The sequence below is a fragment of the Gallus gallus genome, chromosome 6, assembly GCF_016699485.2.
Source record: "Gallus gallus isolate bGalGal1 chromosome 6, bGalGal1.mat.broiler.GRCg7b, whole genome shotgun sequence".
NCBI classification, from domain to species: domain Eukaryota; kingdom Metazoa; phylum Chordata; class Aves; order Galliformes; family Phasianidae; genus Gallus; species Gallus gallus.
Window position 1 is genome coordinate 23,211,868 of NC_052537.1, and position 25,435 is coordinate 23,237,302.

Genomic DNA, 25,435 nt, shown 5'->3' on the forward strand with positions numbered 1-25,435 from the left:
CCTCCTGTGCCACGGGATGCCCAGCATCCTGTCCGACATGTGCTGAGACTGCAGCACAGCTCCAGGGAGCAACATCTGGAGCTGCCATCCCAACACAGGGGAGCAAGGGACAGCCCCCAGAAGTCAAAGAGAAATTAAATACAGAATATGGGGAGGGAGTCCTGCACTTCTACCCCAGCCCAAGGGAAGGGAAAGGCAGGCACAGGTGAAGAAGCGACGGAGAGAGGACCCATGGGGAAGGTACAGAGCAGTGCTATGGCTGCCACCGGCACCTCTCCTGAAATACTTTTAAATCCTTCCTGATGGAATGTTTGACATCTTTAATACATGCAGTAAAAATTAAAGTCATAGATAACTCCGTATTAATCTGTACAGGGACTGACAGGCTAGATTTAATCACTTTGTCACTGCTCAAAGAGCTCACTTTTGCATGATTCAAAGGGGAGGGAAAGTTTTCAAACCAGAGCCTTGCTGCTTCCTGCATGGGATGCTCACACTGGGATTCCTGCAAGCAGCAAGGTGCGTGTTTGTACAAAAGTGAAGGCAAACTATAGGGAAAATCAGCTGCAGCCGTGCAAAGGATGGGGACGGGGCAGAGCCGCAGGGTGACGTCCATGTGTGGGTACCTGGAGAGCCACCGGCAGCTGCAGGAGAACCGACATGTGTCCCATCCACCTTCCTCTCCCTCACCGATGGCAAAGGGGTTTGGGTTTGCTTGAAATGCCACTCACAGACAGACAGAAGGACGCTGAAGGGAAGGGAAATGTTGGCGTGCACCGAAAGGCTGCCGAAAGCTACTTCATGTGCACGAAGGTGGTTTTCTTTCTGCTACAGTACAAGTGCTTGTGCCTCAAGTATAAAACGCAAGCCTCCAAATCACACAGACGAGCTTCTTAATTTTATTTTTAAAGTGATAAATAAGGCACTGTACTTTTAACTAAAACTGCCTGGTTCTGAGTTCAAAAGCCCCAGGACCATCCGAACTGCAGACACTTCCTTCGGAACAGCAGAGCCAGACAGGCTGACCTCTTCTCCGCCCCAGACACAGCTTCCGATGCCTAACATCACGGGCGTGATCCTGTAACTGCGGATTTTAAAGGCTTGCTACAGCTTATAAAAGCAGCTTTAGTTAATGCATGGTAAGGGTTACTACTATACAAGAGTTCTGTACATGGCTACCGCTGCGTTGCTACTTGGCGTCCAGCCGCGAGCGCTTGCTGTGCGAGCAGTCCCCCTTCGCCCGCAGCTTCCTCTTGCCCTGCGAACTGCTGCCTTCCTGCCCCTTCCTCACAGCCCTGGGGAGGGCCTTCCCCCCACCCGCCTTCTTGTTGGCCATCTTCTGTGCACGCGTCGAGGACTCACCCAGCGGTCTGTGCCGCGGGGATGGGCTCAGCTCCTCGTGGCCGGGCGGCGGTGCAGCACGGCGGCTGGTGTTCTCCTTCCCCTTTCGCACTGGCAGCCGCACCTTCTCCAGTTGCCTTTTCGGGGGTCTCTTCTCTTTCGAAGACATCTTCTTGGCCAGCTTGCTGCTCCTCTCCACCTGCTTGCGGGTGGCGGGGGCCTTGGTGCCCACCTCTGAGTGCTTTATTTTTCCAGCCTTCTTGGCCAGCACCTTGTCCTTCCCCGAGGAGCCGGCCCGCTCCTGCGTGGCCTCACTCTCCTTCAGAGTCCTCTTCTTCCTGCTGAGCTGCTCAGCCCTGGGTGAGGGCTCCTCCAGGCCTTTACTCTTCCCTTTCCTCCCTTTCCCCGCTCCGTCTGCTGTGGGTGATTTAGCAGGGAAGGCGTCCACCTTGATCTGCAGGGCCAGCTTGGGGGACATGAGCGGGTTGATGCACAGGCTCTTGCGGCTAGGCTTGCCCTCGGTGCCCGGCTGCTCGCCAGGCACGTCACCGCGCCGGTCGGTGCGGGTGGCACGGTGCTGGGCCCGCAGCTTGCCCCTCAGCTGGGAGTACTTGCGCAGGATGCGGGTGCTGGCCTGGGTGGGCAGGCTGGGGGTGGGCTGTGCACCCCGCTCCTGGCTCAGTTCCTCAGGGCCGGCTTCAGGTGGAGGAGGCTGGCCGGCCGCATTGCCCTCTTCAGCCTCAGCTTTGTCAGCATTCTCACGGATCTTGGCCCACAGCTTTTGGTTCTTCAGGTTGTTGCGGGCCGGCGTGGTGGCGGCGAATTTCTTCAGGTGTTTTTTCAAGCGCTCAGCCTGCAGCGAGCTGGGGTAGAGGCCAGAGGAGGAGTACTTCTGCATGGGGACCTTGATGGGGGGGATCTCCCCCGGGAGACGCGTGTTGAGTTTCTTCACGATCACCAGCGAGCGGGTCTCGGTGGTCTCCAGGAACCACTGGCAGATGTCAGACAGCTTGTAGGCCTTCATGAACAGCATCTGGACAGGAGACAGCTTCTGAACCTCCAGTGCCCCTCTGCTTTTCCGCGTCCTTTTCTTGCTTTTCCAGATCTCCTTCAGCTTGTCGGCTTTGTTCTTCACCTTGGGGGCTGGCTGCACCTCCTTCTCCAGCTGGATCCAGCCCTTCTGCACCTTCATGTACTGGGCATTGAACTCAGCGATCAGCTCCTGGTTCTCCTCCTCGGCGCACCACTCCATGAACCTCGGCTTGCTGTCTTCTGCATCCATATCCTCCAGCGCCAGGGGGTCATCACTCCCTGAACTGCACTCGTCCCTGGCTTTAGGGACAGCCTGCATAGACTCCTTCCCTGGCAAGCTCTTTTTTGCAGTGTCGGCAGGTGTGGGTGCGTGTCTTAAGTTATAAAACTGCAGGGTGACCTTTTTGTGCTTGGCAGCCTTCGCTGGGAGATGCTTGCTTCCCCCAACTCTGCTGGTGGGACATGGAGATTGGCTGCTCACCTCCTCATAGTGCTCCAGCTTCCCCGTGTCTATGGCACTGTCAGAGCTCTCCTCCTTTGCACAAGCATCACCCAGCCTCACCTCTGCTTGCACATTGCCTGCAGGCACACTGCTTTCTGTTGGGAGGAGGATGCTCTTCTTCTCAGCATCAGCCTGCACACAGACGTCCAGCATCTCACCTGGTTGACTTTGGCCACCTGTAGCAGCGGGGTCGTCTTTATGGGAATTTTCTCCCTCGGATGCAGTTTCTTTTGCTAAGATGCTTTTATAGGTCTGCCTGGTGGTGACACCGGTCTCCTCAGCACTGCTTTCTGGAGCCTGCCCGGTGCTCAGTCCCTCGTTGTGCTGGAGCAGCGTGCTATGGAAGCAGTCATCTGGGAAGTGTGCGGGTGTTGTCCCATCCAGGTTCCCTTCTCTCTTGAACCTCTTAGCACCAGGACTCTTGGAGGCTTTGATCTGAAGGCCAGGAAGGTGCACAGGGCTGGAAGAACCAGTGTCCTCAGTGCTGCCCTCAGAGGGTGGTTGAGACTGCTGGCTTCGGAGACGCCGGTCGGATGCCATGAGCGTTCTTCTTCCTTTCTTTCGCTTCTTGTCTAGGCTGTCTTTGGAAGAGATGGAGTCTTTCTCTGCTGTTTCCAAGCCGTCGGGTTCAGGCAGTATTTCCTCTTCAGCAGGCTCCTTTTCACCTGCCAGGCTGTTGTTCTGCTCTGCCTCCCCTTCCAAGTCCACAGGGAGAGCTATGCTGGCTGGTGCAGCCTCCTCTTGCTCAAGGGAGGTGTCACCTGGCACAACTGATAGTTCGGCATCTGGTATAGTATCAGTGCTTTTGTTCACCTCCACACTCTGCAAGGTGGCAAGGGACTCTGGTGGACAATTCCTGCCCTCAGTGGCAGGGGGCTGCTCGGGAGACTGCAGCTCTGGAGAGCGTGGAGAGGGCTCTGAGGGATGCACACCACAGGGCTCTGTGCTGCTGGCACCTGGGAGCACTTCATGGTCCCTGGTGTCAGCCGCAGGTGCCGCATCCAAAGCAGGGCAGAGCTGCATGGGGGACCCCGGCTCTGGGCTGGCGGGGAGGTCTGGAGTAGTCTGCACACCCACATCTGGGGAATCTTCCTCACCGACGGCTGCTTCAGTGGTGGGAAGGGTGGCACAGCCTGCAGCTGGCACGGCATCACTGTCCTTGGAGCTGCCATCCCCAGAGGGAGCTGCACCAACCTCCGGGGCAGCTGAGCCCCCAGCCCCTTGGCTACAGGGGGAGCCTGGGGGGGGCGGCGAGCCAGCCGTGCTGTCCTCTGTCTGAGGGCTGGGCGGTGCTGAGAGTGAGAACAAGGGCACAGCAACAGAGGACTCCCGTGACCGCAGCACCCGCATGTCCCGCAGCTCCCGCTGCACAGAGCCCAGCTCACCCCTGCCCTTCATCTCTCTGCTGGCTGGCGCGCCTTTGGCCAGCAGCCGGAGCGAAACCCTTTTCTCCCCATCCCGTCCTGCCCCTGTGGAGCTGCCCCCCGAGAGCACCAGAGTCGGCTTCGTGCTTACGAGTGCATGCATCCTCTGCGCCGTGCTGCCGCCCCGCTCCTCTGCCCGCGAGCCTTTCACCAGCGTGCGGACAGTGGGCAGCTCACAGCACTCCCCATTGAAGAAATACCCCCGCGTACTCTTCCGCGCCGTCCTGCGGGATGACACGGCGCGCTGGCTCTCAAAGTGGCACTCAGTGATGGGCTGGCTGATGTAGACCACGTCACACTGGTTGTCGTAGTCATTAATCCGCAGCCCTGAGGCCTTTTTGCTCTTGCGGGAGGGCCGAAGGGAGGCTGCCTTGGCACGGGGGTGCCCAGTGGGGGCACGGTGGGAGGTTGGTGCGGTGCCGGCAGGCAGCCAGCCCTCTTTGGATTTGTCAAGTGGGCCCTTATCGGCCGGGTGCAGGTGGCAGCCCACCTTGCCCTTGGCCACTGCGTGCAGGTGGTTGTCTGGCTTTGGTCTCATGTCTTGTTCTTTCGCATCGAGGTCCTGGTGCAAAGATGCTTTCGAGCCACATTGTAACGTGTTCTCTTTGTCCGCACGGTGAGGAGAGCTGACAGAAAAGCCAGGGTCCCAGGGCTCCTCCGGCAGAGCCCTGAAGGAGCTCTTCTGGGAGCCCAGACAGCTGTCCAGGCCATCCTCACTGCCGTTCACATTGGCCACTTTGACAGAGATGTAGCCTTCCACTAGCGCCTTACCTGCTCCCTGCTCTTTGCTGTCCTCACACCTTCTGACGCTGGCATCTTGTTCGTGGCCAGCAGCTTGCCCCTCCAGGCTCTTTGTGGCATGGTGGAAATTCAACGAGGAAGAGTTCAACGTGCTGAGGTATCCTTGGGTGGAGCTGTCCTTTGGGCTGGCAGAGCGCAGCCGCGTGCTGGGGGGGTCGGGGAAGTCTCTCCTCAGTGCAGGGCTGGAGCTCTCTGCCCTGTCCATGGGCTTCAGCTCTGCAGGCTGCTCTGTGCTGTCAGTACCCGGCTGTCCTGGCTCCAAGGAAGAAAGGGGCCTTGGGTCAGTACACGTAGCACCCTTATCCTGGTTTTCAGTGCTTTGCTGGCTACAACCAGAGCCACAAGTGGAGGCCTCCATGCTTTCGGATTCAGACGACTGCTGGCCTTCACAGTCCGGTTGTACTTCAGTGTATATGTCGTTTAGCACACGGATGAACTGCTTCTGGTGGTGCGTACACAGTCTGACCATAAACTTTTCCAGTGGAGACTTGGGCTGATTGTTAGAGTCTATTGCTACTGCCTCTGCTGCATCCTCACTAGAGAGACAAAGAGAGAAGCAGTCAGTAACACGTCTCGGGAACAAAAGTTTATGCTGCAAAACTGGAACAGCCCTTCTCCTCCCACTCGGACCCATCCCTCACTGGATGCCCAGGTGAGATCGAGCACCCTGGTGCCATGAGGCTGGCAGCCCCCGGCACAGGATATGAACTGCATTTTGTTTGTCACACACTGCTGGAGCACCATAACCGCACTTCTCCCCTAGGCAGCACTGGTGCGTAAGCACCATGTTCACAGCACACCCAAACTTCCTGCTGAGAGCCAGGTTTGTGATATGTACAGGCCCAACACTTCTGGGACATAGCAGCACGAGTGCACACATCTACACACACACACATTTTGGAGGGCTCCCAGCACACAGGACATGCCTGGGGCCACGCACCCTTCCGTGCTGCTGTGCCCTGCCATTTGCTCTACGCTTTGGTTTACTGCCATTTGGTAAATTCGCTCTGCCCACCTGCAGTGCTCACCCAGGAAGGTGGGCACCACTGCCTACAGGATCACTGCCACGAGCCACCTCTTAAACAAGGCGATTATCATTTCTCTGCTCAGCAGAAGCAATTAATTAGAACGAATCGGCGGGGAGGCTAAGGGATAATTACGCAGTGTTTGCACGAACTTGTCAGGAGCGTGGTGCCAAAACCATCCCTGCTCCCAGCAGCAGCACACTCAGATCCTGCCCCGTCCCCATCATTCCCGCTGTGGGGGCTCAGCACTGGCCCCATATGGGACCACACCAGCACAGCTGCAGGGCTGTGGAACAACCACTGTGCCTGGCACCTTGCTGTCCCCCAGGAGGGCAGGCTGCTCCCTGCTCTCCTCCTGGCATGACTCACAGCTCCTGCACAGGGAAGTGACACAAGTCTCTGCTGCCAGCTGCTGGGTGGCAATTGGAGGAAGCTTCTAGGGAGGTACTGGCTCTTAGGCTCTGCTCCCAAACTCAGCAAGTGGAAGCGTCCCATGGGCTGCTCTGGATTCTGAGTTCAGCGACGTGGCCTCCTCTTTGCCCAGAAATACTGCTCCAAGCATCCACTAGCCAGCCCTGCGTGTCACAGTGTGCCTAAATTCCAAGCTCAGTTTCTTAGGCAATGTTTTTCCAACACCTCCCGGAATGGCTGAGCAGATTACACTTGGCAAATGCACCCCAGCGCCCCAGAACAAGCTGTGTGGCCACCACCAAGCCTGCTGCCTTCAGCCGAACACCCTCCAGCAGCCCCAGCCGGTTCTATCCAGGGTGAACAGAAATGAAAGCCCTCAGGTACAGCCTGGCCCTTCTCCAGAGCCCTACATGGAAGGGTTGTCCCAGAGAGGATTCCTGCACGGCTCAGCTCCTCCCCTTGCCCTGCGGGTAACAACCCGGCAACACCTTCCTCCCACCACCAGGAAGGAGAGGAGGGCCCTGCACAGCCCCTTCCATTGGGGCAGAGGTCTCCCCTTACCTGCCCGGAAGCCCAGCTCTGCGCAGTGGCAGCCATCTTCCTGCATTTATCACCGCAGCCTGTCCGCCCCCCCCGCCACCTCACTGGGATGCCGTGGGACAGGGAAGTGAAGGCCAAGCAATGCACTTTGTCCTTAACCTGGCTGCTTGTGGTGCCAAGGGAGAGCCTGCAGCAGTGGGTAGTGAGAGGGGAAGGCAAGCAGAAGGGCCAAGATCCCTTGCTAGGGAGAGGGCTACAGGTTGTCAGCAACGCCCCTGCTCTGGGAGCACCCTCACTGGCCCTGCAGCAGGCTGGGGGCAGTGCTGGTCTCCTGGCTTTGCCCAGGCACGGGGGCCTCAAGGAGCTGAGGATGTGCCATGTCCTGCCCAGCACCATTGGCACCCAGGGTCTCGGGTGCATCTCCCCGTGCTCTCACCTCTTTTCTTCTGACGTCTGGCTGACACCACGGCTCTCACTGCTGCTCTATGCCCTACAGTGCTCTGGAGAGTTAATCCTAGATATACACAGCTTGCTAAGCTGTAAATTTAAAAAACAGATATAGATAATTTTCCTGGTTGATAAAGGAGATAACTCCACTGAGACTCAACGTTCTTTGTCCTTAGAAGACCCACCTCGCCCTCAATGTCACCATTCACCTGTGCCTACGGTCGCATAACTGCAGGGTTCTCTGCTTTCACATCACCGAGCCCCAAAGCTGGACCACAATTCCTCAACCTGAACCCATCTGCCCCCTCCTCAGCCTACCCCCAGGCAGGCACCTCCCCATTCTGAGAATCAGAGGGCCAAGCACAGCCCTACAGTGCCTGCCAGGGGGACACATCGGACACCAATGGTCCCCTCTGTCCTGCTGACGGAGGTGGAGAAGGATGGAAGAACCACAGAGGATGGGAACTGGGGATGTGCCTTTGGGAGGCGCATGGGTAGGGCTCAGGGGACACACAGGGAGCCCTCCACAGCCTTCCCCCAGCACAGCTCTCCCTGAGCTGGGCTGCCTATGAGGAACGTGCCATCCTGCCCAACACCTGCAGAAGCCTCCAGCCCAGCCCCACGGCCAGCTCGCTGGCAGCTCCTGGGGCACCCACCCTTTGTGCCTCCATCCCAATCGCTCCCCCACCCAGAGACCCCAGTCTGGCTGCCACCTCCCCCCACCAGCAGAAGGCACCCTGCTGTCCCACCAGCACCCTGCCACGCGAGCCCCCGCTGCCCTCCCAGCTCTCCTCTCTCTCTCCTCCTCTCTGCCTGTCACAGAAGGTGTCAGAGGAATCAAGGGGCAGTAGCTGTCAGCGAGACACACAGAGCTGTTGCCACGCAACCGCCGCGGTGTAGCAATTAACGCTGGGGAAAACGTGCTGTGCTCTGAAGCTATTTGCATAGCTGCGTGCTGCAATACATTTGTTTGCTTTGTGGCACCGGCGGTTCGCAGGGCTGGGAGCCAGCCCTCCCCGACTGCTGCTGGGGGGACACAGGGCTGCCAGCAAAGAGCATATGGCCATGGTTCTGGGACTGGGGGCTTGCGTGCTCGGGACACCCCCAGCACCGGTATGGGATTTACATGGGAGCAATGCCACGTACTCTCTACATTTCATCCTGCACTGCCCACAGTGCCCAATGGAGCCAGCTTGTGGTGTGCTCTCTCTGCCCTTTAAGGCTCTGTGGGCACCCTGTGGGTGATTCAGGAGCGGATTTTTGAGGGTAGAAAGGGAAGAAAGAGAGGGAGAAAGGAATGCGTGAGCTGTTTCACACCAACCTACCTGCAATTCTGGTCCCCAAAAACCTGCCAATTGCCAACGGCAACCTTCTGGTTTGCCCACCCCGAGTGCTTCACTACTGAACAAGAACCCTTTTTGGGTTTCTTTTTTAGCCTGTGAACAGCAGCTGGATGGATTGTAAGTTTACAGGTATGTTTTGTACCTCAGAGGCACAAGAAGCAGCGGCAGAACAAAAGTTCAAGGCTAAGTGCTTCTGTTCCTTTCAGACCACTCTAAGCACGAGGATTATAGTTCTGTAAAAGAAACAAAACATAGCTATAAACTTATAAAATCCAGTTCTGTGTTTTTATGGGGATGACTTCTCCCCTCCCTCTTCTGCAGCGCCAGCCTCACACCACCCCATACCAGCAGGGACTGGAAAGGTGGGACCTGATAATGACCGAGGAGAAGCCAAACCCCCGGCAGCACTCCATGCCAGCACACTGAGCCACCGCCACCACGTTGGTCCCCTGCAGAGCCCCGCAGGCAGGGATGCAGCCCTGGGGAGGGACGCAGCCACAGGCAGGGATGCTGCAGGCATTCCTCAGCTCGTCTCCCCAAGCCCCAATTAAAGGCTGACACGGGGTGTACCGGTTTAAATGACGCTATTTCAATCCTCAGAAATCTGCCTGGCACCTCACACTCCCCACACAGATGAATGAGTCCCTTCACACCTCTGTGGGTGCTACAGGCATTCTCTCTTGCTGCACTGACAAAATGGGAAAGCAGCGCAGAAAGGGCTGAGACTCCACACAACAGCCAAGAGAAAGCAGTTTTCCTCTCTAGACTAAAAGCCTGAGTTGTGCAAAGCACAGCCCAAACGATGATGGAAATAGAGCTGCTGAGCTTTCAAGGCCTCTGAATTGACGCCATCCTTGGTGATGCAGTGATGCACTGGGGGGTTTTACGGCTCGCACCCAGCTGAAAAGCAGGAAGCAAAAGTTATGGATGGGGATGGCCTGGTTGTGTTGGCCTGGTTGGGTTTTGTCAGCTGCATGCAGGTCGTACCGGATACCAACTGATGGATAAACAACATTCAGCCATCACAGAGTCAGCCGTTTAACCCTTCAGAGCAGTGTCTCCATGTTTCTAAAGCATTTACACACTACAACAGCCTTCTCCCCACCTGTTGCCAAATGAAAACCAAACAGCCCAGAATTGGTTTTACATTAAACATAACACACAGCCTCAGATAGGTAGGTTGGTCACGGTGCATTCCTGCCATTGCTTCCCCTCCCCACGTAACTGATCTGACCGTATTCCTCAGCAGCTCAGCATCTCTGCTGGTACTCCCAATGCAATATTTAATGACTAATTAAAAACCTTACCATTGAGCTATTGCTTTAAAACCAAGGGAAATTCATCACGTTGGAAACACTATTCTACACACTGGGTTTCAGAGACTTCCCAGAATTGTCCTTGTTAATTTTTCTAATTATCGGGGACATCTGGGGGAGAAAAAAGTGACAACGAGTGCTCCTCTCTATGGTGGTACTTGCAGAATATATATATACAGACAATGCTTTTTGCCCCAGTGTGGGTGTGATAAAAGGAATGGAGCAGCTTGGTAGATCCACCACCACAGCTCAAAGCACTCAGCACAGCCAGAGCTTGGGATGCATCCATAGAGCAGAGGGTATCCTGGGTGCAATTAACAGATGCTGGGGGACACGGCCCCATTTTGGGTAGCCCAGAGATTCAGGTAATTGGGCCTGGGACAATCAGGCCGTGCTGTTAATAAAAACAGTATCACAGCACCTAAGAGTGGCTCTCCCCATGACGATACTACACTGCATCATGCAACAATGCCTGGTGACTCAGGAACCAGCACTTTGCTACAAGTCTGCATGATCTGCAAACTGTCCTGAGCAGCCAGCCCCACACCTGGCACACCGCTGAGGCTCACTGCTCGGGAAATGGGTTAAGGCAGAAAACACAGATCTCAGCCCCAGGAGCCCGGGGGACGGGCTGGAGCAGAGCTGATGGGTTTGGCATGTTCTCTTTGGAAAGTGGGTTAATTCAGCCGCCGCTCAGCTACCATTAAATGATGGAGGTTAATTTCATAGTGAGATAACAATTAAGAAACCAAAACACCTGGCAGGGAATGGCTCCATGTGTTCCAATGGGGAGAGGCTTCTTCCGCACTGATGTGCCCCCCCAGCTCCAGCCTCCCGTCCTTCTCTTAAGCTCTGGGCATCCCTTACCTTATCTCCTTTATTTTACTCCTTGCCATTACACACTATTGCACTTCCTTCCCCTATTCTCCTCTCAAAAAGTCACCTCGGTATCCCATCCCACAGTTATTTTTCTCCATCATTTATGTCCACTCCATGCACTCCAACAGTAGAGGAAGACCAAACAAATGCAAACGTGGTCCAGCCATGGCCAGTAGCCACCAAAACAGGTCCCATCTCCCCCCGTATCTCATATTGTCCAGCTATGTGGCAAACAGAGGCATGGCAGTACACCTTGCTTAGCATGTAATGCTGTCACTGTTACACATGTAACTGGCTGTCTGTAAGGTTATTTATCATTCTTAGAACATCCCTGATTTTGGCAGCTTACCCTTTGTAATTGGATGCTGCAGTTAAAACATACTTTATCTCTGCAATTTTCCTCCCTGCAGCATAATGACAGGCATTGTTTGTTTCTCTGTGCCCGGGATGGAAACCATCAAATGCTTGTTCGAGAAAAAGAAAAGAGAAAAAATAAAAGGAAAAAATCTACCTATCAACCACGGATCCTTACAAAGGAGCAGATACCTTGGAGGAACCCAAAGTGGTGCACCATCTCCACACGCAGCGAGAGCCAGGGGAAGGCAGAACCCCACAGTGCCCTCACTGCTCGCCCCTCCATGACTTCTGCACCTGGCAATAAGCTCATTAAAGGCACTGCAAGGCACATTTCCTTTACATCCAGGGAGATGTTATTTTTGCTGTTCCTTGCTGTGCATAGCAATCCAGTCTATGCTCAACCAGAAGTAAAGGCACTGACAGACGATGTCAGTGGGTGCGGGCTGAAATGAACGAGCAGCCAACAGGTACGGCTGCCTCACACGCCTGTGGGTGTGTGCCTAGCATGGAAAAGCCAGCACAGGTCCCGAAAGAGGAGCAACGATCTACTGAGTTTGATGCACCAGCACAAGGGCACAGCTCTGTAAAGCCAGCAGTGAGGTCACAGGGCTGACAATGTGTCCAACAAGGGTGAACACTCAGGTACAGAGTGAGCTGGCACAGCTTTCAGTGCTCAAGCTCATGCCTGATGCTGAAAAATCAGAAGAAAGCTTGCATTTACGTACAGAGTACACTTACTATGGAAAGTTCTTACACAAAACCAGAGTCCCAAGGCTTCTCTTTTTTAGAGTCCCCTTTACAGTCGAACAATTTGTTGTAAGCCAGTACCAACACCTCAGACGTGGCCACCTGCTTTTATGGGAACCTCTCAGAAACACCACCTTGAGCGCAGCATAACATCAGAAACCCCAGAAAAATTGCACCACCACCTTCACCTAAAGGGGATGAAGACACCAAACTGTGCCTGGCTTGCCACGTGCTGTTAGCTATGAGATGTCCACATACGCAGAGAAGACTGAACGTTACACTAAGCAAGTCAGAAACCGGATTGAACCCTCCCCTCTATGAGAGCCACAGCTGTCCCAGCCCTGCAGGGGCACAGCACAGAGCACTTCTGCACATAGGAGGTCCTATGTTGATCTCCTATGGTTTTTCCCCCACACGCTCCAAGCAGCTTCTAACAACCAGTATCAAAGCCTTCAGCTAAAGCTCAGGGAGGAGAAAAGTGCAGCCAAAGGTTTGGTATTAAGAAAGGGAATCACAAAAGCCCCTTTCAAAGTCAAGAATGTCATTCCAAAGTGAGCTCAGTGAGCCGGTGCACCACGAGCTGGGCAGGAGGGATTTGGGGCATGTGATGTTGGGGCCTTGGTGCACGTCAGCAAAGAACAGAGCGTGGCAGGTGTAACAGAGCAGCGTGCAGGGCACCTGCAGATGAGGAAGAGAGACTTCAGAAAAGTTTTGTTGCTTTTTTTTTGCGGGGGGAATGTTACCTGTGGATGCTGATACTTCAAAGGCAGCCTAAGGAAGTGAGATGCAATGGCTGTGAGCTCCTCCTGCTATCAGCGGTGAGCTCTCAGACGTGGCTCTGCCTGGGGCTCTTTGGGGAGGTGGCTGAGAAGGAACTCAGGAACTAATTTGGTTGTGAAATCAGTCCTATTTCTTCTGAGTTGCCCATCGGACAACTGAGGACGTGATGGATTATAAAGCACAGAGGCTGTGTTGAGGGAACCAGAGCAGAGGAAACATCAGCACTCCCACACACAGCATTATTTGGGATCCTTCCAGCACCGTAACGTCTATTCCAGTCTCTCAAGAATATCTACATTAGAAGGATGGTCTTTTATTTTAATCTCTTTGTTATCTTCATTGCTTCAACTTGTGCATTCCCAGATTTGCTTCCACCACCACAAGCTCTGCCTTTGACATCACTTTTGGGCTGCCACTGTGCCTTCAGTTCTCACTTATCCCAGCGCTGAGAGCACCAGGAGGTTTCGGCGTGCCGTCCCATCCCTAAGCAGGTCCAAGAAGCTCATGTCTGCCTACAGGGAAACTTGGCAGACTCTTTAAGCTGCCTAACAGTTCTAATCGTAGTTCTTTTCCACTTCGACAACACAGCGTGCACGCTTTGTTCTGGCTCAGGACACAGCATTCTCTTTGTTACATGGAGTTGTATTACAGAACGCTCCAAGAGAAGAATTTGAGACTTCGTTCCTTTCAGCTGAAGAACTTCAGCTTAGAAGTGCCAGACCATCAGACCATCAGCAAGTCTTCCAGGAAAACACAAATAACAAAACTTTGGTTTTTCCAGCCATCGCAGGAGGAAAAGCGTCGATTAAAAACGCTCTGGGAAAAGCTTGCAACGTGCAGTAGATCCGAAAGAATGGCAGATGGGAACACGGCTCGTCACTTTCGGAGGCTATTTTCATAGATTTGACAGATGTATTCAGACACACAGAAAAAGATATGATAAACGCTAGTTTACAGCACGGGGCTTGCAAGCCATTTACACAAAGGCTCACTATTCCTGAAGCAATGTAAGGCTCTGAGCAAACCAAGCGTTCATTTAGGTGCTATTTGCCGAGCAAAGCTAAGCCAAGGACGGTACAAAGCTACCTTAGCATTCCACTCTTTTTCTTAGTACCAGGATTAGCATACAATACAATTGTTTGTAATGTAACAGCTACGTATCTTAAAATATAGAAGTAAGGCACTGGAAATCATGTTAGTAAATGCAAACCCTCCGCTGAAGCCTACATTTCAACAGCACGAGATGAGAAAGCAAGCTCTCAGGAGAAACCTGTGCTGCACAGGCTGCAGCACTACACGAGCTCTCCCGAAGCCAGGCGGTTCCTGTGTGTCACTCTGCAGACCACCCTCAGACTGAACGCGAAGGTTAGCAGCAGTGCCCGAACCCACGTGGCTTCCATTACACAACACTTGCTGTAACCTACTTTTTTAGCATTCAGCATTTAGGTATCAATAATGCATGGCGTTAGAAGTAGTTCAACCCGACGCAAAGCGTGGCTGGGGGAAAGCAACCCGTGCACGGCAGGCAGCAGTGCGCTGTGGCATCGCTGCTCCACGGCCCCGCAAACCAGGCAGGACAGCAGCACCGAGCTGCCCTGGCAGGGAGGCGATGCTCCAAGGGCACGCTGACATCCCTGCAGAACACCCTGCGCTTGGGAGACCACGAGCGAGCCCAACGGAACCACACCGGCGGCAGCAAGGATTCCCAGGCAGGCTCTGACTACTGCGGTTTCCACCTTGCCTCACTGCTAAGTGCTCAACGGAGAAGGCTACTTTCTTTTTTCCTCTCTCTCTCGTGAGAGACCGTTCACTCTTCACCAAATGAATTATTTACCGTGAAAGAAATTAAGGTGACCAGTCGGGAAGAGCAGATCAGAGCACAGGAGCCGCACATCAGCTTACATCAGCGCTCCCCGCCCGGCTGCCGGAGCAGCGCCATCACCAACCCTAATTAGGAACACGAAACAAAAGGAGCGTGGACTCCCAGCCTGGGCTTCACCTGCCATTTTCCCTTCCTCCCCCGGCTCTCTTTAGGCGCATCGCTCACGTTTCAACACCTTGGGTTGGCAGCGCGGGCGCTTAGAAAGCACGCTAAGGAACAGAATTGGAACCCCTGGAAGCTTTTCACAACAAAATTTATTAGAAGAATAGTGGTTTTGAAAAGTCTAGCATCCAGTGAAAACTACCATACACAACGTTACAGCTGGGAATGTGTTTCCAAAATGACATGGTCAAATAATACAATGGAGCCATTAAATCTTACACATGCACAACAAGAGAATCAGCGCTTTGACATACAATGCAAAAAAATAAATGGAGCACGTGAAATAAAAATTTAAAAGTACTTATCACATACATTAAGACACAGCTTATTTAGTCCAGTCAAAAAATCAGAACTGCATTAAAAAAATTAACGTAGTGCAATCAAACCGAAAACCTTAATTTGTGATCATAAGTGCTCTACTACATAAAACATTGATCATAGCAAGGAACAAAAAATTCAAATCACACGGTACAAAAAAAATCTGTAAATAAATATAAACTACAGTACAAGAGAAATATTAAATTATACAATTCCGTCAAACTGTAAACAGTATATTGAAATGAGGTCCATAAGAGTAAAGGGGGGGGTTCCTGTTTTTTTCCCATGACACTTGAACTTCTAGAGGTCAGAGAGAAATGCCATTTTCCATACTCTTCAAAGACTATGGGTTACATAAATAGAAAGAGAAGACTTTAGGGCTGTAAAGCGTCGAATAATAAAGCAGAGGCGCTGCCGACTCGCGGCCGCCAGCAGATGACTGCGAGAGCGGAGCAGCGCACGGCGTGCTGAGGTCGCAGCTCCCCGCGGGCGGCCCCGCAGCCGGGCAGCGACCCACACTGCAGACCTCTGCCCATTATGCGACGGGTTTACACGCCTGTCATACGAACACCAAACTTTGGCAGAACAATTACTCATAAACTCAAAGCACTCCCGGCCCATTGGTTTCCATCACAGTGGCCAGTGCACAGAATTCTCTAAGGACATTGCATAACTAGAGTGTAGAGGTCAGACAGCCAAGGACCCGTGCTTGAGGTTAGAAGTAGTTATGGTGAGAGAGAAGCAAGAGCCACGTTAAGGAGCCGCCCCTGCAGGGCACGGAGGCGGCCGGGAATGTATTTCTTTTTTAGCTGCGCTGGCTAGTAGTGGCATTTTAAAATATATAAGTTTAAGATAACATATATACTATATATGTATATAATATAATACATATTATATAATATACATAGGAATTTCTTACAATACATACCAGGAACCCCCACGCGATCTGCTCAGTAGTAATAACTGAATATACAGAATGCCACTATAAGTGTCTGAGGCACTGTGTGCTGGAGAGTAAATATGCAGCTTTAAAATCCGTTTGGCTGAGTTATACCTGGATACCTGAACTGAGTTTTAAGTTGACATTCATCAAGGATGTGCTATCAGCACGTCAAAAGAAAAGCAAAACAAAATACAAGTCACTGCTAGGTTTAAGAAGAGAGTACAAGTACCTGAATTGAGTGAGGATAGTGTGTAAACTGTCCCTGAGGGTTTTTAAACAGTGTGTGTACAAGTTGGATTCCTAAGAACATTAGTTTCACTTACATTGCGGACTGATAAAATACCAATGTCTGACAATTTAACAAGTGGAGGTTAGAAAGAGTTATGAGCAAACACTCAAAACATATTTTATACATTTTAAAGCAGCAGTAAGCTGCTGTAAGCATAGATCCCATCAGTACAAGCAACACGTGGGACTCAGATAAAGGTTTCTATTTGCAAAAAGCCCATCATATATCGATAAGTAAAGAATATTCACCTGCTAAATTAGAATGCACCTAGTTACAGACTAGCAATTCAAGATTTTTTTTTTTTTAATCAAATACTTTGCTCTACTTTGCTATTACATACTAAAATTCCTTAAGCTCACTAATGCTGGTATTCTAATCTAGTTTTCTTTAATGTTCCCCCTTCATTTAAGAAATATACCGTTCCACAACTTAAACATTAAGATTCATTTTCAGTCCTCAGATGTAAAAAGCATGTCAATGAGTTTATATTAAAAATTTACATGGTAAAAAGGCTTGAATTTCAGCCAGAGATTCTAAATACTACTCATTCCCTGAAGGCATAAGGGAGAAAGAATCCCTACCCATTTTTCTTGTGATATATTTTTCAAACTGAACATTAAATAATGGTCCAAAATGATTTCTCGGTTTGGGAAACTTCCCTTTCCCTACCCATCATCCCAGATTCCAAATGCCAAGCCCTGAAACGGCCTATTGAAATGATCGCTTACAAACATCAGGCATGCGTGCATCCCCTGCCTGAACTTCTGAACATCTCCTCCTTCCTTTCCTTAAAAGACAGATTAGTATCCCAAGAGAACTTGTGATCTGACCTGAAAAGCTGTTCACGATCCTGGATTGTACGTTTATGATTTCTCATAACCTGAAGACCAGATTTAATTAAGACTGGCATTGTAACAGAAAAAGTGCTGCAGTTATTTATCCCTTTTCTGGTACTTTAGAATAGGTCAGACAAGTGCTTTTTACAGTGACAGTACAGTTTACATGCTTTCACGCAGGAGTAAAAAATATCATCTGCAAAAATATTTGAGAAGTGTAGCACCAAGTAGTTGATAACCTGTATTAGTCACTGTAGTAGTGCCTTCATTATTTCTGAGTAGGAACATACACTGAGACCGTATTAGGTAATGACTACAGAAATTACTTTGACGTTAACTTTTCCTGCTCCAGTCAGAATGAAGTCTGTCCCCTGATCCCTGATCCATCAGGTAGAATTAGCTTTTTGAGCACTTCTAGGTCATACTTACCGATGAAGTAGAGACCAACATGGGGGCGGGGGTGAGGGAATGCTTACTTTTGAAGAAAGTGAACAAAACATCCTGGGACAGGCTGAAGAAAACCCAGCCTTCCAGCACCTAGCCCAGGGAAACTTTGCAACTGGGTAAGAGACCCTTGTCAGGATTAGGTACAGCTCCCTAATAGTAAAGTTTCCGTGACAATACCTGAATATAGGGCAAAATTTGAGAGGATGTGAAACTGCTGCTGTAATATCGCTATAGAGACTTGGCCCGGTCAAACCAAGACCAGGAGAGAGATGGATGCTGGAACACTGTAGCTACTTGCAGTTTTTATCTTGTATATGTGGAGTGCATCTACGGATCATTCTGAGTCTACAATCTCTCTCTGCTTAGTGATCATCACGGCACATCATGTTTATACACTGGATAATTAAAAATGAGTAACTGTGGTGATTACTGTATTTGCTACATCCAACAGAACTAGCAGTGCGGATTTTCAAGTTTCTGAAGGTTCTAATCACTGAGTTTTCCACACAACTCAAGATCGAGCAGAAACCTCGATAGTACCAAAATCACTCTCAAAACACGTTCTTTTAGGTACAGCTTTTAAAAGCAGTATTAGCCAACATCATCTACTGGTGCCGAGCGATATTGACAAAGACTGAACCACATTTGTTTCTGAAACATTTGTGGGGAAAACCTAGAAGTTTCTGATCCTCCTGAGAATGAGAGAAACAGCCTTCCCATCCTACCTCTAACATTTGGCAGAGAATTGAAGATATTTAAAATATTGTGATAGAGTTTCCAGTACAGATCAATAAATTTGCCTTCGTAAGAGTTTGGACTGCAATAGGTGTATGCATTCTTACACTGAAGAGTTAAGATTTTGTCTTTGCTGAAGAAAAGCTCTTTACATTACAAGATGTTTCTCAAAACCAGCGCGGCAACAAGGGAACAGCGCAGTGTTCCCTTCACTCCTTGGACACTGTGTTCTCCTGCTAAGACTCAAGGACATCTTAAGAGCATTAATCCAAAGTAAACTGAAAAGAAACACGATAATTCCAGTTTTGCCTGTATAACACTTATTGCAGATGATATAAAAAGCAATTCAATCAGAACTAAAAAGTTGTTCCAACCTATACAAAGCTTACTCAGCCCTAAAGCCTCTGAATCACGTTGCTGGTTCCTGTGAATTTGTGGGGGAAGGCAGTGTACCCTTGGGTCCTCAGAAAGAAATACTCAGACTCCAATATCGGCCTGCCACAAGACAAAGCACAGAGCGTTCCTTGACTGTTCCCAACCGGTCTAAACACAGCTGCAGCTGCCTCTCATGTTTGGGAATATCCTTGAACACCAGAAAGCTCCACAAAAAGGATGGTACAAGAATTGCTTGAACGTGTTCCCTTACTAGAGGCACCACCTCATCTGTACACCTGCATTTGTTAACAGCATTTGTTTTCCGGTGTCAGTGAGAATTCAGAGCTCAATCTTAAGTCTAGCAATAGGGTTGGTCATACAAGCATCAGATTAGGAGATCTGCAAAGAGGGGAAAGCAAAGGCGTACGTGCACCACTCGTGTAGCTACTTCTCCATATTTATCCCCACTTAGCAGGAAGAAATGAGAAATCCTCAAGGAAACCATCTCGAGCCTTTAAAAAAACATTAGCAAATGACTGGGAAAAATCAAAAAGCCTTCTGATGGAAATAAAAAAGCAAGTCCAGATACGCGTCCCTACGATACCCAACTGGAAACGTTCAACTCTATAGCTGTACTCAAGCATTACAGCCACAATAATGCCTACAACACTGTGGAATGAGGATCCAGCTGGCTGAAAGTGAGGTAATAGTTTGTAATAGGTCAGAGTTCTAAAAAAGCACTTTTACATCTTACAAGTCCAAATAAAATTAAAAAAAAAAAAAAAAAGACACATTTCATACATGTTGGGCTTTCTCACCAGAACTGTACGATAATTAACTCCACACCAGGACCCCTACCACACTAAGCCTTACTCATCTTCAATTATATGCTGCAGCAAAGATTTACCAAGCGACACCTAAACTTCAGTACAATATGAAACTTGAGTCTTAAAACTTTATACACACAAAATATAAAATTACTTTTCTAGGATGGGGGTAGGGGAGAGGGATTCTCCTTCATGATACTTGGACTGAAAAACTAGTTTTCAGAGACTGCCACAAATATTATTCACAGTTTCTCGCTGCCAGGCTTCTTCAGCAACATCAACGTAGTACACAACAATACTGGTAAGTCCAATCACTACACCGGCTGGACGATCTCGGGAGTAAGAGACAACTAGTGACAAAAAGCACCCGAAAGGCCTCCTCCTAACGACGCCTCCACTTCTACAGGGCCGCGGTTTGTCTACGTTACACGCCAATGCGATCTCAAAGAGCAGCAGGAGGAAGATTCTAAACCTTAGCTCCTGTCCAAGTGATCCAAGTAACATAAGCATCCACTTAGCAGAAATAACATGAGAAACGAGGCTCTTGCTACAAAGACAGCAGCGAACCACACCTTCCCACACCAAAATATGGTCAACCGGGGATTTTGGCCATGCAAACTGCTGGTCAGCAGAAAATCAAGCATGCTAATGGACAAACATTAATCCCAATCATATATTTAAAATGATCCCATTTACTACTAGTTAGCTACACTGAAAGCGCCTGTAAAAAATCCGTAGTGAGAAAGGAAAGGAAATATTCGTGATCACTGCAGCACTCGGAGTGATCCCAGTCTCACGTGATGAATCACCTCAGAGAAAATGCATCGGGTGGGACTTTGAAACAGAACGTTAACATTAAAAGGTGCACCTGAATATTACAGACTAAATTTACAAAACCTACAATAAGGTAAAATATATATCTTTTGAATATTCAGCAGCTTTTTTTTTTTTTTAAATCTGTTTTTATTTTTTTGAGAGGCTCATGAAATTTTAAAAAGGGACCACTAACTAATCTCAACCATGCTTCACAAAACAATAATGGCTATTTTATATTGCAGTTACCGACGTAATGCAATTAGTGCTTAAAAAATAATCTACACTTCTTTCTTTTTTTTCCTTTTTCAACAGAGACCTTTGGAGGAAATACGGTTGTTCAAAAGCTTCTCGAAAAAGAAAGGTTACCTGAATATCAAGTTATCACAGATCAAGTGTTGTGTTTAAAAGCTTTGCAGACGTGAGTACTACAATCTTCAGGTCTCAGGACATTTAAACTGAGAAAGTTACGCGTTTGGTTTGTTTTTCTGTTTTTTAATATCCACTTTCTAACCAAAGCAAATAAAGAGTACTCGACTTCTCACTATCTATTTACAATTCTTAGCCTACAGTCTGAAATGACAAGACAAATTCTCTTTTAAAACTGCAGCATTAAAGGGTAGGCACACCATTCTTCTGCTGCACGATTGTCACCCACTTCAACATACACATACAAAATATTTAGGTTAGTAAAATGAGCACTCCACATACACTACAGTGACAAGTTTTTATAAAACTCAACTCATGTTGCTTAAATAAAGACAACTGCAAAAGGTTAAACCTCTCTGAACAGTAAAACTGCGTTACTTCTTCTTCTAAGCTTGCAGCAAACTTCCTACAGCAGATGAAACCACACGTGTAACCGCACCTTATTGCGATCCTCAGCTAAACTGGAGCGTATTGCAGAGTTCACATACTGCTACTGAGCTCAACCTGCCTGAAATGCCGCACTACAACTAGAGAGCTACGGGGAACCAAGGTTTTGAGGCCTAAAACGTAGTAAGTAAACAAAAACAAAGGGTAGCTGGGGCCAAGCGCCCGGCCCGCTTCGAGAACGAGCAGTGCATATTCAGAACGACAGCAATGGTGTGCCTAACCTTTGAAAATCCGAAGTCGCTGGGGAGGGGGAGAGGCTAACAGAACCGACTGTTCCCGAGGTCATTCAGCATCCCTAGTGCTACCTAAGGCCATCCTCCCATGAACTTGTAGAAACCATTTCCAATCACTGACGTCACTTAATGCTCTCACACAAAAACTCCGATGCTTCTTTTGGTTGTGCAAGTGGGGAAAACAAGCGGTAATTCTATCTACCTTTTGCACGGATTAAGACCAAATTGTTTCTACCTGAAGAACCAGCAATTCTGATTTGGTCACGTTGTGGAAAGTCCAGTAAGCTCCACCAGGTTACTGACCACTCCCGCAGAAAGTATCAAAGAGAAAAGTTCTGTACAAAACTTATCCTGGATCTCCACGTAACGATAAAGGTATCGTTAGCATTGGAAAACAAACAAACAAACAAAAAAAGGATCTGTGGTTTACGGAGTGCTTTTACGGTGTTTAAATGCTTATTCCAGCATGTGCTAAACCACTATCAAAACAGGTTAAATAAAAACAACACAAAAAAAGCAGGACTTAGATTATTTCCTGCTACTGGCAACTGTAATATTTAAAAAGGAAACACCCATTCGCTGAGTGTTCGACCCTGACAGTATTACAGCTAGATATGATACAGAGCCTGAGCCAGGTCAGGCTACCAGTGTTTTACTTCTTCCCTGAACATTAACAAGCTCCTTCACTAATGTGGATATTTGGGCAGACTACTGAGGTTGTAACGTTTGAGATCACTGTTTAGTGGGCTTTTTTTTTTTTTTCTTTTTGCACAAGATCACAGTAGTTTGTTACACATATCCCCCCCCCCATCCCCAGATTAGAGTCATTTAAACTAGTTGTTGGAACCACGTAGTTTAGTAAACTCAGAATCAAGTCTGTAGAAAGCATGAAGGTCACAAAGAACCTTAATTCTGTTATAATGAGGCATACCCTAATACATCATTTAGTGTACCCTGACTGCTCCTGGCCATGAGAAGCTTGTCTTCCGTGAGATAAGGCTACATCCTCAAGCAGGTGAGTCAAATATCACCCTTCAAAAATATCTAACAAAATTACAGCGAAGGTAGTGTTACAAATATTTCACTGACAAATTCTGAAGGTAGTGTTTGTAAGTTTTCCCTCCCCTCCCCTCCGGGTGAGCACTAAGCAGACAGTGAATGGTAAGAATGTTGAATTTAGAAAGAAAATAGCAGAGAGCCTAATTAGACCCAATTGATTAGCCACCGAAAAAGCAAATCTCCAAGTTCAAGAGAGGTGCCTTTCCTACATAACTTGATTTTGCTTAAATCTTTCAATCAACTGGATCAAAGAAAAGGAAGGGGAAAAAGATTTCTGAAACATTTTGAAGAACGACAGTCTGATTCTCATTCAAGAAGCCTGGTTTTAAGAGACTACCAGTTTAACAAAGTGGACTTATTTCTATAGAGACCGATATGAAAAACATCCAACAGCGGGAGTTGAGGTGGGCTGTACAGGCAAGATGTCCACTTCCACAGATCTGCATTCTTTATGAGGTAACTCAACTCTCTATTACAGAGAAACATGCAGAAGGCAAAAAAGGAAAAAAATAAAGAAAAGAAAGGAAAAAAGGGATAGTGGGCAGGTGGAGGAGGGAGTCTGCGCCGTATCAGGCTAGAAAAAAATTTACAAATGTGACATTCAGAGCACGCCTTTCACTTGTGTCCACACAAGTCTATGCTGAACTGCAAAGAAAAGAGCATTGCAGTAAATGGGAGAATGAGGTGTGCTCAATGGTGGTTGAACTATGCAGTAGTGCTCACCCAGTTTGCAAAGTAATTGGCACTCTACAACATCCCTACTCATCTTTCAATTCATTTGCACTTTGTGCTGCTTCTCCCTGGGGATCTAATTCAATCTTTACTGAAACATCCTGCCCCTCCGACCTCATTAATTTCATTTTTTTCTTTGGAGGGTTTTTCAAAGTGCCCAGCCTCTCTTTAACTTTGTACTCCAGTGTACTGTGGGGGATCCCATAAATACTCTGAGCTTTGGAAACACTCATTTTCCCGCTCATCACCACGGAGATTGCTTCCTCCAGTATCTCGCTGTTGTACTGTCTGTATCTCCCTCTTTTCTTCCTAGGTTGCTTGGAGCCAGGATCTCCCTCTTGATCTGAGGTGGGATATGGCTGTCCAGAGGTAGACTGCTCAGCATCTGAGCCCCAGGAATCTGGTCCAGCATCCAGCAAACTTCTTCTGTTTTGTTTTGGAAGGATAGCCCTTAACTTTTTGCTAAGCGCGCTCTCCGTTTGTGAACCCATTACCAAAGAGCTATAGCTGAACTGGTCACCAGAGCGGGACTCCCAAGAAAGGTCCATGCCTCGAACTTGTGGTATCTTTAAATCCACAGGAGACGAATGGCTCACGTCCTTTTTCCCATCCTGTTTAGTTTGAAGTGCCATTTTTTGAAAGGCAGAGTTTTCTGTAAGAAAAGGAAGGTCACTGATGTTGCTGAGTGCACCATTTCCCCTGAATTTCATGCGGCTGAAATTGAATTCGTAGTGTGGTTTTGCCCAAGAAGCCTCCCTGGATAATATTAAGTGCTGTCCATGATTCTGTAGTCCAGATGGCCCATGGCTGGCAGCTGTAGAAAACTGGTTTCTGCTCAGCAGTTCTTCACTAATCTGGAGTGATCGAGCCAGCGGTACTTTAAGAGATGTAGAGTGGCCATAACCTTCCCTGGTTCCATCCTGCAAGCTTCTTGGAGGTACCCCATCACCACTCTGTAGTCCCTCTGGATGGTGCTGGCTGGGTCTCCCAGGTCGCCTAATTGGATGGAAGGAAACTGATGTGAGCAGGACTTGCACAGGTAGGGAGGGATGGGTGAGGGGGCCACTCCTTTATTAGAAGGCCTTGCTTGGGTAACATCACTTTTTGCGTTATTTATTTTTCTCTAAATTTTGTTTTTTATTTTAATTTGTTAATTTTTTTTTATTAAGTCTCAGCATCAGTCAGTTTTAAAACTTGTTCACAAAAAAAGAGAAGCTTTTTGGGCAAAGAAAAATGAAACCTGTTGGCTGGTCTCTGGTTGGGTTCACAAATTCTCGGAGTAGAAAAGACTTCGCGCAAGCGTCTGAAAATAGCACCTTAATTACAAAGTAGGAGTCAATCGCCATGGATCTATACAGAACTGTGTTACTGGTGTGACGTTACCACTAAACAAGTACAGTAATAAAAGAGTAAGCCAGAAATGCAACATATTCAACATGCAAATATGACTGCCACCTGCAGTATCTACGAGTAGGAGGAAACCTTGGATGACGTTTGCTTACATCACATTGAAGAAATGCTGCTCAGGATAAAAACATGCTTAGCACCGAATATGAAAGCCAGGATACTGCAGATCACAAAGAAGAACACTAGACTTACCAAGTTGCCCTTTTAACAACTAGTTGCATATATACATGGGCCTGAATCTCATTTGACACAGAGCTTAACATGGCTAAGAAAAAATATCCCAAATTCAAACTATACGCATTAGTCCAGACCAAAAGTTAATAGCAGGAAAAAAAAAAAGCATGTACTTTTACCATTTGCCTTTTGTCGCAAGTGTTTTCTCTGACACAAAGTACTACTACTGCTTGCTCAGCCTCTTCGTAGTAACTAAGTCCCACCAGCCAGAAATTAGTTTCACAACCCACCTCCAAACCTTCCCGAGTTTGATATACCCATTCAGAGAGACTACGAGTGTTATAACGCTCAGGGAGACTTTGCTGGTGCGAAGCCCTCTAGA

At 48.9% G+C, this 25,435-nt stretch overlaps 1 protein-coding gene across 23 annotated transcripts in view; it reads right to left on the reverse strand.

Moving 5' to 3' along the window:
- The window catches only part of LCOR (ligand dependent nuclear receptor corepressor), a 73,320-nt gene that overhangs the window by 2,609 nt on the left and 45,276 nt on the right, over positions 1-25,435 (reverse strand). For 14 of the 23 annotated variants that reach the window (XM_025151752.3, XM_046943099.1, XM_025151755.3 and 11 more), the window contains one exon: positions 877-5,636. In XM_025151752.3, the coding sequence (XP_025007520.2) occupies positions 1,190-5,636 (4,447 nt within the window). In that variant the 3' untranslated portion in view covers positions 877-1,189. Of the gene's footprint in view, positions 1-876; positions 5,637-7,097; positions 7,569-9,008; positions 9,100-15,063; positions 24,469-25,435 lie in introns of those variants that run through there. The other 9 variants (XM_040702513.2, XM_040702514.2, XM_015288789.4 and 6 more) reach the window with 6 other exon arrangements.